This window comes from Malurus melanocephalus, unplaced genomic scaffold (assembly GCF_030028575.1).
Source record: "Malurus melanocephalus ecotype Western Australia unplaced genomic scaffold, MMel_1.1 scaffold_12, whole genome shotgun sequence".
Classification (NCBI taxonomy): domain Eukaryota; kingdom Metazoa; phylum Chordata; class Aves; order Passeriformes; family Maluridae; genus Malurus; species Malurus melanocephalus.
The window spans coordinates 2,545,791-2,556,937 of NW_026623244.1; the positions used below are offsets into that span (position 1 = coordinate 2,545,791).

General features: G+C 55.0%; 1 protein-coding gene across 1 annotated transcript; it reads right to left on the reverse strand.

Annotated features, from left to right (window-relative positions):
* Window positions 1-702: 702 nt before the first annotated feature.
* FGF8 (fibroblast growth factor 8) lies at window positions 703-8,770 on the reverse strand. Its single transcript, XM_057380265.1, has 5 exons — window positions 8,739-8,770; window positions 8,618-8,654; window positions 6,373-6,553; window positions 2,009-2,115; window positions 703-1,045 (listed from the first exon to the last, which is right to left on the reverse strand). The coding sequence occupies exons 1-5, from the start codon at window positions 8,768-8,770 to the stop codon at window positions 758-760; spliced, it is 645 nt and encodes a 214-aa protein (XP_057236248.1). The 3' UTR covers window positions 703-757.
* Between the last annotated feature and the right edge of the window lie 2,377 nt (window positions 8,771-11,147).

The window sequence follows — 11,147 nt, forward strand, 5'->3', positions numbered from 1 at the left end:
AGAAAAAAATAAAACTAAGTTGAGAGTTGTGAAGCCAGCAGCGTTCTCAGAAGGATGCAAGCRGCTTCAGCAACCCTTGCTCAGCCAAAGAAGTAGGCACGTCCAAGGAAAGAAAGTACCCATGGGCCCTCACCCTGGGTGTCACAGTCAGCCCCGATGGGCAGTGCCCCCACGTCAACCAGGCTGCAAAAACCACAAAGGTGGCCTCCAACCACCTCCAAAATAAAGCCCCTCCCCTTAGTTGTTTTCCAGCCTCTCCATCTTCTCCAGCAAGCACAGCATTAGTTCAGTTCATTTAAGCAGCACATTGCTTCCAGATTTGGATTTCCACGGKTTTTTGCTTGTTTGTTTTAAACATGATTTTTTAACTCCTTTCCCCCTAGAGCTACAAAAAAAAATTTTATAAAATAAAGCGCAACCCCAAASAGACTAGAACATTTCTAAGTGAAGAGCTCTTCTCCCTTCACCAGTCTTTGAATGTTTCATTACTTTTAAAGYTGGAGTACAAAAATAGAGCCTCTCTCATTTTTTTCCTTTTTTTTTCTTTTTTTTTTGTAAAAACCAGACACCCCCCCCAAAAGTATCAACAGTATCAACAACTAAAGCAGGTAATTGTTTTTTATCCTCCCCCCTCCCCTTCTTTTTTTTTCAGTTTTGTTTTAATACCCATGTGGGAAAGTCTCTAAATATAGTCCACCCAAGCTCAGAGGAGCATCCTCCAGGAGAGATGCAGGCTGAGGGGGCAGGGGCAGGYACATCAAGGGCCCGCTCTGGAGCTGGAGTTTCTAGTCCTTTTACTTCTCCGGTTGAAGGGGTAGTTGAGGAACTCAAAGCGTCTGTGGGGCTCGGTGGTCTGGTGGCCCTTGGGGAGCCTCTTCATGAAATGCACCTCGCGCTGGTGCTGCCGGGTCTTGGAGCCCTTGCGGGGGCGGCCCTTGCGGGTGAAGGCCATGTACCAGCCCTCGTACTTGGCGTTCTGCAGCGCCGTGTAGTTGTTCTCCAGCACGATCTCCGTGAACACACAGTCCTTGCCTTTGCCGTTGCTCTGAGAAGGGGACAGGAGCAGAGGTTTAAGCCACAGGCACTTGCTCAGAGGGCTGCTTCTGCTTCTCCCTGCCCCACACCGGACTGACTGATGTGGCAGCAGGGCTGCAGTGCTTGCAGGCAGCCAAAGGCTCATTTTTCCCACTTCTTCTCCCACAGGTTGCCCAAAATCTGCTTTTCCTTGACAAGCTGCAGGGAGCAGGCATTGTGGCACAAACACTGCTCATTTCAGCTTGTGCATCAGTGTAGCTGGTCCCAGCCTTCACTTCCACCACACCCACAAGGGAACTTCTGCCTCTGCCTATACCTGCACTTCATCATAAGCAAACTCTCCATCTCAATCCTGTCTCCCTGGTGTCTTTAATACACGAGGGGCATCAAGTGGCAGAAGTGACACGGGGTCAGTGGTGATGGTGCCCACAGATGCAGGTGGTGGGGAGAACATGGGGCAGCCAGGAACTGAGCTCCCCCCATTATGGGCTGCRGCAGGACTAGGGAGGGACCCACATCAGACAGCCCCCAGGAAACAGCTACAGTGGAAAATGCTTGCAGATAATCACTGCTCTGGAGGGATTTTGGATGTCCAGCCCCCYTGCCCTGGGAAGGGGCATCAAGGCACAGAAGCAGCATGACAAACCAGCAGGTGGTGGGGTCTGGCCTTGGGGCCAGCCCCATGGAGCATCTTAACATTCCTGGCACTTGTACCATGTAATCGTGGAGAATAGACCAGCAAGCCGCCTATTTGTTCAGAGAGATAGAAGGAATGTGCCCTACACACACCCGCCCACCTCCCTTGCTCCCCCTCGGGCTGCAGGATTGCTTGTCCCCCTGCCCCCAAAAAGGCAGTGCTGGCTGAGCCCCAGGACCCCCATCTTGCCTTCCCACCACACAGGTATTGGTTCAGAGTTCCTCTCCTGGCAGTCCCTGCCCCATGTCCCCGGCAGTTCCCTGCCTTGCACCCTACCTTGCCAATCAGCTTCCCCTTCTTGTTCATGCAGATGTAGAAGCCTGTGGCTGCCCCCTTGATGCGCACGCGGCTCCCAAAGGTGTCTGTCTCCACGATGAGCTTGGCTGGGRAGAGCAGCAGAGGGGAGAGAGGGAGGGAGGTCAGAGGGACTGCAGGATAGGGCCAGCACAGGTGCAGAGACCCCAGCAGTGCACCCCGATGCTGGGCACTGCAGGCACGTGATCTCTGGCATCTGGGCCAGAGAGGGCCCTAAAATCAGCACATGAGGTTAAGAGACAGCCTTGTCCCCCCCTTAACTTGCTCCTACGTCCCTGCATGACCTTGGACATGTCCCTTTGCCACCTTGAGCTGTGCTGGATGGGGAACAGCTCTGYTTTGCCCGGCTCCAYGGGGATCAGTGGTGCAGGTGCCACAGAGGTGTGCCTGATGGAGGCAGGGCAGCAAGCAGGGCACATGCTGGTTGGCAGGGAATAAGGCAGCTGCCCTGCAAACTGAGGCAGGTCTGGGTGYGCCTGTGGGCAAGAAACAGGCAGGCACCTTCTGGAAGAGCACAGCGTGCTGCCAGCTGTCCCCAGCCCAGGGGACACCACTCTGTGTCCCTCTGCCAGGCCAGGGCAGCAGGAAGAGCAGTGACTTTGCAGCTGGCAGGGGAGGCGTGAAGGGTAGAGCCACCCTTTTAATGCCTTTCACCTTTGCACGAGTCGAGAGGGCGTATTGATTTGGTCTCAGTTTTTTAATGGAGGCATCGATCGACTTCCGAAGGAGCTATGCAAATCTCCGGGTCGATGGGCCGCCTATAAATAGACCTGTCACCTTCCCTCCCTGCCTTCACCCTGGGAACCCAAGCCCCAAAGCCCATCCATCCCCAGGGAAGGGGGAGGATGGGGACAGGACATCCTTCTTCCCGATCCTGCAGCTGCTGTCCCCAGAGCAGGCCCCGATGGGGATGGGGATTACCTGTTCACACCTCAAAAGGTCTGTGCAATGCCAAGCACCAAAGAATTCCCCACGGTGCTGAAAAGCCAGCTGTGACTGTCCCATCACCTCTTGCCCAGCATCAGCCCATAGTAACACAAGTGCTATCCAACAAGGCAGAGTACAGGCCACAAAGATTCCAAGCCTACACAGTTATTATGGGTTTAAGTTCACTGATGCCTTATTTATCCTCTGATCTCTGCACAAGAGCTGCTCAGTTCCCCAGGACTGTGGTTCRCTGCAGCTTGCACATCTCTGCCCCAGGATGCTCAGCCTCCCAGGAGCCACAGTGAGGGCAGCCATGTGGCTCTGGAGAGGGAGGCTGCAGCAGGAYGCTTTGAAAGGCAGAAAGAGACTGAGGGTACACACACAAGGCAAAGTGAGCCTAAATCACACTCAGGCTATCTGCACCTAGCCCACTCTGTCTCTGCAATGCCTTGATCCCACATCCCTCTTACGATAGATGCTGCTGAGGTCAATGGCACCGAGGGTGGGAAGGCAAGCAGGCAGTGCTGGCAGCAGCAGCTGAGTTGACCAGTGGAAAGATCATCGCCAGGTTTGCTGGGGCTGACTGATTTGGTGCTGTCTGGCTGGCCAAGTTTGATGTGCATGCAGCCACCCCTTCCCTGCACTCCCTCTTGTCAACATCACCCTGCAGCATCTYTCATCCCCAAGCTATCACATCCCTCTGCTCCAGGCAGGCACAGATTGAACTCAGAGGCAAGAAATTTGGGAAGAGACAATTTCAGGCTGTGTTGACACCAACGCCCAGAACCTGACAAACACTGAGCATCCCCAAAACCACCCTCAGGAGCGATGGCACTCTGCAAACAAAGCACTGAGACAGTGACCCCCTATTTATCTATATTGGGGAAAGGGGGGGAATTGATCTTGGAGGCAGTAAAAGGTTTGAGGAGAATTGATTTTTCTCTCTGAGAGATAGAAAGAGCTGGGAGGAAGGGAGGGAGGGATGAAGAGGCAGAGAGGGAGGGAGTGGGAGGCCTTGGCCTYAGCTAGCACAAAACCCTGCTTTAAAGATGCACATTGCTCCTCTTTTGGACCTTTTTCTTTTTCTTTTTTTTTTTCCCCAAAGGGCAGCTGTGATTTACAGCCACCAGACAGGTCTGCTGCTCTGCACAATCCCAGCCCGTGTGTCGCTCTGGCCCCCTCACCCACAGAGGATGAAGACAAGCTGGCCCCAGGGACTTGCACCCCTAGACTCTTGCAGGTAACCCCTGAACCCTGCAAACTCCAGCCCCAGGCAGCAGAAAAGCCTGGGCACAGACAAAAAGCAGCAAGTGGGCAGAGAGCTGTGCAGGCGTCCCCGGCTGCTCGTGGGGTTGAGTCCAGGCTGCAGCTGGCAGTGGTTTTCTTGGTGGCAGGCACAGCCTGGGAGGGACAATCTGGGCTGCACCGGCCACCCGCCTTCCCTTAGAATTAAAAAAAGTCAATCAAATATTGACAATTAAGACAAATAACTGAAAACGCCGCACTCGATGTTAAGTCGGCTGTAAAAATGTCAGCGTGGGGAAAGGGGTCATCTGCAAAAATAAATCAACCCCTTTTACACGCCCACCCCCAAAAATGAGAGGAAAAAAAAAAAAACAGAAGGAAGGGCACAGGGAGGGGGGATCTTTGCTGCAAAAGTGGATTTCTAAATAACGTTTGGGGGGAGTAGTTTTTTTGTCCTCCCTCTTTTGGGGAGGTGGGGAGAGGCTTAACGTTTTCAGCTCTATTCTTTCATTTAAGTGACAGATTTATCCCAGTAAAATTATGTTTCATGCTCAAACTTTGAAGGGAAAGTGGCTACGTAAATGCTGAAAAAATGCAGCGAGACACACTTGATCCCCCAACTGGACTGCGAAGAGGAGAAAGTATTCAGGAAATGTTAAAAAAGGTGAAAGTAAGAAGCGTTTTAATAGTTCTTCCAGACATGGGGGCCTCCCTAGAGATTCATACAGAACAATCCTGAACCTCTATTTTAACATTTACAGACTTGCAACTCTTTTAAAACTTTACATCTGAAAAACTGCTTGTTCTCTTTCTGGTTTAGATCAGTCTTCATTTTCCTCCTTAGCTCTTCAAATGCTTAACCTTTTTTTATTACATTTTAATAGAGTTTTTCAAGCCACCACCAGTCCCCTCCTTCTGGCCTTATTTAAACCTGGTTGTTATTTAAATATGGACTAACTGTTTTTTAAAATCCAGGCGTTGGAGGTCTAAAACAAGATGGGATTTTCTTTTTTTTTTTGCTTGGGAAATTAGCTACTGCCCTTTCAAGCTAGAACAGCTTGGGGATGGGAATAATTCATTTGCAAGATTAATTCTGGATRTATGGAATATCACATGGAACCTGCGCTCTGCTTGCACTGATAACGTCCAGAGTGGAATTTTCAGCCAAAGCAAAAAGAAGAAAAATGCCCACAAAAACCAGGAAGGTAAAGAAAAAAAATAGTTTCTACTAATCTACCCAAGCAAGAAAGGGAAATTGCAGCTAATACCAAAGAAAAACAGTTGTGATCCCTATGCACAGCATACAGGAACAGGCACTTCCCTGCCCCGGGAGCAGGATCAGGCCTCCCAAAGCCGGCCCCGCGGCCGTGCTGGCGCTAGCTGGCCCCACTGACCCCCGCGCCGTGTTTGACCGTCCCAAAGTGTCAGYAGCTCACACCATCAAAGTATCTGGGCTTTGGGAGTCCCCAGCAGAGGGACCGGTCCCCCTGGCCCGGAGAGGGTGGAGGTTTTGGGGAGGGGGTGCCGGGGCGATGCAGAGGGGCTGCGGCAGAGCACAGCCTCTCACGCTTGCAGAGTCCGTGCTTTGTCTCTGGAGACGCCGCAGCATCCTCGCCTGCGGCTGACTGCCTCGCTGACCCTCTGCTCGGGATTTGTTTTGAGGAGGAAGGGATGGGACTATATCAGGAAAATGCCACTTTAGACTGTCCTAGTTCAGGGGAGGCTTCCAAAGCAGCTGTTCCCCTCTTCTCCTGCCTGCCTCTTCTTTTTCAAATTTACTTTCTATTTCTGTTTCAAAAAGAAGTCTCAGGGATTCCCAGCCCTGCAAAGAGCTGGGATGAAATGACTGATGATGCTCAGGATGCTGCGGCCCCGAGCCCTCTGAGTCAGGTGCAAACCAAGAATTAAAAGGAAAGAAGCAGAGCCTATCCTTCAAGAACTGGTCCCCTCCCTTGGCACAGGGAACCTGCCCTCACCTTGAATCACACAGCTGCTGATTGCTGACCCTTATGTTCTCCTTTTACAAGCCCCCACAAGCCGAACGATTTTAACGATTTCTGGCTAACAAACAGGACGGAAATCATCAATCGCCGCGCTGGGCTGGGAACACCTCCCCAGCTCCCCCCTCGCCTGCCCACATCGTGTGTCCTTACCGTGCACATCCCCATCCTCTGCCATCGCATTGATTTTCTTGTTGTCCAAGATCTGCACATGTTTCCCGCTGGTCCGGCTGTACAGCTGGTAGGTACGGACAAGCCGCCGGCTGAGCTGATCTGTCACCAGGCTCTGCTCCCTCACATGCTGTGTAAAATTAGGTGGGGACTGAACAGTTACCTTTAGGAAATTAAAAAATATACAACACACCATTATAATCTCTACTCCTCAGCGGGGCAAATGGGCTGAGCCGGGGTCGCCAGCCTCCAGCTGGTCTTTACGGGGAGGCCAGGAGCCAGGACCGCGGCCGTGCCTCCTGTGTCATCRAAATCTCTCCAGGAGAAGGAGCATTAAGCTCCGGGACACAGAGCCCAGTACAGAACTGTGTCCACTCCAGACATTCTCCAAGCAGAGGTGCAGGTGGCTCAGCAGTACCACAGGGCTTGGTGACYCCAGAGGCCCCTCCAGGACTCAGTGGGTCCTGACTGGCACTGGGGTACCTTGAGATGGGCATCAAGGCTGGGAGCTGGAGGGGATCGAGGTGGGACATGCAGGATGGCACTAAGTTGCCTTCTCAAGRGGCTGATGCTTTCGTCCCACACCTCTCTCACCTCTGCAGGAGCATACTACTGCTCCAGCTGCCCCGGGCACATACCCCCGCAGTTTCAACAGCTGCCTTTCCTCTGGGTCTCAGGCTCTTTATTTGCTCCCAAACACCCGAGCTATTAGGCTCTTCAAACACAAAATCCACAGGGATGGTAGAGCAACGAGGTATAAGAATTACCAGAAAACCATGCCCCAGCCCAGGTATTTASTGGTACAACAACCCAAGGATACCAACACGCTACCCGTGCAAACACAGCCCTCACCCCCAGTCAGCTGTTTGGTGCCGGCACAGGGTCGTCCCCAGCCCCAGCACACCAAACCCGTTAGCCCCAGAGCCGCAGCTGAGCCCATCCTCTCCAAACCCGACACTGCTGCTCCTGGGCTTTAAATGATTTTCATGAGCGGCCAAACCTGCTCCCCCCCTCAGCCCCGGCTCGCGAGCTGGCACAGAAGTCTTTTTCCCCCCTCGTCTCAAATCCCTCTTTTAAGTCTGGAAAGTTTCGCTGCTCTCTGACATTTATAAAGATGTATTCTGAGCAAATGTTAGGAGATCGCTCCTTTCAACATCAGAAGGCTGGGACTACCCCCCACCACCCCCACGTCAAATGGGAAGATTTCCTCCTGTCTTAAACAACAACAGAAAACCACAATAAAAGCAAAAGCCGCTGGCTCTCCCAAAGCCAGCTTTATAGAGATATCTCCCCTTGACAATGTCATCTCTCTCCCTCTGCTTCTGCCCGTGCATGTGTGTTTCCTATAGACGGGTTTTGGATAATGCAGCAGGATTCTCTCCCCGGCTCTGATGAGGGTACCATGTGGAGGAGAGGTCATTAGCCATGCTGCTATTTGGTCTCCATCTCATACTCCAAAATATTACAGCTATGTTTTYATACAACTGCACACTCCCAGTGCTCCAGACCCTTCACTTTTCAGCTGGAAACTCCATTTCCCTCCCCCCTCCGCAAACTTCCAGGAAAATAATAATAATAATAAAAAGTAGCTTAAAGGGCATTTTAAACAAAGCTTCTGCACCTGTGATCTCACGGGGAAGAGGGGGCTTTACCCCGATTTGGAGGCGCACCGCTCCCGGCGATGCCTGCTGGCATGCGGGTGCTGCACAAGATCTGCCCGGGATGTTCAATCTATTCGTGTCACTTCTGTCTCTGCCGATACAAACSAGCGATGCTAAAGTCTGACACTTTTAAGCTGAATAAAAACCTGCACTTTTTACTAAGGCTTTCGTAGGGCTCCCTTTCCTCTTTTTAATTCTGCTTTACTCTTTTTGGAGGAAGCAACGTAGGAAGGAAAAAAAAACGGAGGAGAGGAATGGGGGTATCCACAGCATAATTAGAGGTCGGGGGAACGGGAATTAAAGCTGCTTAAAGATAACCCTTCGCATTTCCTTGAAATCCCGGTACTCTCTGCCTCTCAGCCCGAGTCCCCCGCACCTCATTTTGTATCCCGGCAAAAGCGGGTTCCCCCTCGGCTCCGGCTTTTTACAACCAGGCAACTTTMGTCTCTCGGGTTTTAAACTGTCTCCTCTTCCCTGTCTCCGTCCCTGCCGAGCCGCTCGGCGGCGTCGGGGCACCCCCCATCCCCGCGGGGCGAACAAAGCCGGGCAGCCCAGCGGACACTTACCTGGGCTTGCAGGCAGAGGACGAACAAGTGCATTAACCTGGGAGGGGGAAAAGCGGGAGAGAGGTGTGAGCCGGGAGGGCTGCGGGAGCGGGGCGGGATGGCTGGGGCTGCCGGTACTCACACGTAGCTGAAGAGCGAAGAGCAGGGGTCCATAGCGGCGCCGATGCGGGGCCGGGGGCCCGGGGCCCGGCGGCGGCGGGGAGCGCCCGGGGGGCGCGGCGCTGCCTCAGCTCCTCGGTTCCTCTCGCCCTGCCGGCACGTCCTCGCCCCAAAGAAAGGAGGGCACAAGCGGCTACAGAGGGGAAAGGCCCCGGCGGCCCGACCGCCCGCCCAGCCCCCGGGGCGCTCCGCTGGCGGCCCTGCCGCGGGGAGCCCCCCGCCCCGCTCCGCTCCGCGGCCCCGCTGCCGCCCCGGGAGGCGAAGCCGAGCTGCAGCCCCGACGGCGGGGGCGGGCGCGGCCGGGGGGCGGCAGCCGCTGTGGGGGAAGCCCGGCCGGACCTCCGTTCCCCKCCCGGCCCCGGCGGTACCTGCCGAAGGGGAGCGACCGGCGGGCCAGGTGTCGCCGGGGCTCGGGGCTGCCACTAAGGGCCGGGCTCCGCGGCCAGTCGCTGGCGGGACTCCCACCCCACCGTGTGCCTCAGTTTCCCCATCCGTAAAACCGCGTTTAAGGGCTCGGAGGGTGGGTCGGGGACGCGGTTCCCCCCGCTGGGGGYTCGCCGCTCCGCGGGCGCGTTGTGGATTGGGAGCGGGCGGGCGAGCCCTCCCGGGACGTGCCAGACATTAAAAGGATTACCGGAGGAGGGGGATGGAGGGGGCCGGAGTTTCGAGAAGGAGTGAGGCTGAACAAATACCGCAGCCGGGGTGGGGAGCGGGACACCCCCGCTTTCTTCGCGAGCATCCCCGCCGGGAGCTTACCTTGTGGGGTGGGCGGGCGCCCTCAGGGCCGGCGGTGCGGGGCCATGGGGCCGGGCGGCAGCGGCGGGACGGGGCTCAGCCCCGCAGCCCGGGCAGGGCCGCCGAGGGCTGCATTGTTCCGGCGAGCCCCGGCCCTCCCGGCCCCGCCACCTGTTGCGCACCGGGGCGGGGGCTGCGGCGGGGCTGCGGCGGGCGGCCCCCGGGGCCGGTACCTGGCCGGGGCCGGGGCCGGCGCCGCCTGCTCGGCTCTGAGTGACAGCTGCTAATTTGCCGGCCGTGCCCCGCTGCCGGTCCCCGCGCTCCCCGCGCCCTCCTTTATCTTATCAGAGCCCATAATTACAATTGCTATTTTGCTTCCTCGAATCAGCAATCAGCGCTATCTGCCGCCGCTGGAGAGGCAGCTCCTGTCAGCCGCCCCTGAGTGACAGCGCGGCGGCTGCCCCGCCGCACCAGCACACACACACACACACACACACACACACACACAGGGACACAGAGACACAGACACAGAGACACGCACACCCGTGCATGGCCCGCCCGCACACACAGTCCCGCACACGCCCGTGCACCCTCCTGCACGCACACACATGCACACAACACTGACACACGCACCGTGCCTTTCAAGCACACACAGCCGGCACATGCGTGCAGCCTTTCCCATGAGGTCCCCTCCTTGTCACTTGCACCCCTCACACACCGTGCACCCTCCAGCACAGCTACTCACACTCCGCTTTGCTCACCCCTACCCGCAASATACACCCCTCCGCCTCACACACAGACATGCCARCTGCAGCYGCGGGACARTTCTCTCAYGTGCACCCAACTTGTGTACTTTYCCCCTAGCTCAGGCACCCAGCAACYCTAGACACAAGTTTCACCCCAAAACTCTGCCTGTTGTGACCTCTGGGGATGCATCTCCCAGGGTTCTCAACTAATCTTGTCCGGCATCCTCACTGCTGAGGGGTGCTGCAGGCAGGCTGGGGAGCCTGGGCACTGCTTCATCATTCGGCTGACCCCACAAGGCTCACAACCTTGAGCCTGAAAACAGCCCCTGCATCAGTAATAACAGACCCAGTATGGCACAGTATGAGCAACTTCATTGTGCTGGCCAAAATTACTCAAAAAACCCCAGACTTTTCATTTTTCTTCCCTCTTTTTTTTTTGGTGCAAAATGTTTTAAGGATGTTTCTCTGAGAAGGTTTCCTATGAGTAGAAAGAAGTCTTGGGCCAAGCCYGCATGTAACTGGAAGCATTTAGGAGCATCACAGGAAAGGCAGGACAGGCACTGAAAGGTGTTTGGCAGAAGCAGGAGCTGGTTTCCAAGGGCAGGATGCATTCACACACTCAGCAGGATAATGTGTGCCCACCACGGGTAAAGCAGAGGTGGCCACTGGTGAAGGCTGGGAAATTGACCGTGCCTGAATTCCTTGAAATTTTTATATATAAAAAAAAGTGAGGATTGTCTGAGTTTAGAGCATCAAGAGTGTCTAATCCTTCCTACTCTGTTTTTGCCTGGTTTTCCTTAAGCAGTGCAGAGAGGTGGATATGAGGAACTGCCTCACCTGTGCTGTGGTACATCCGCTGATCACACAGCTCAACCTGGAGGGATTTTCTC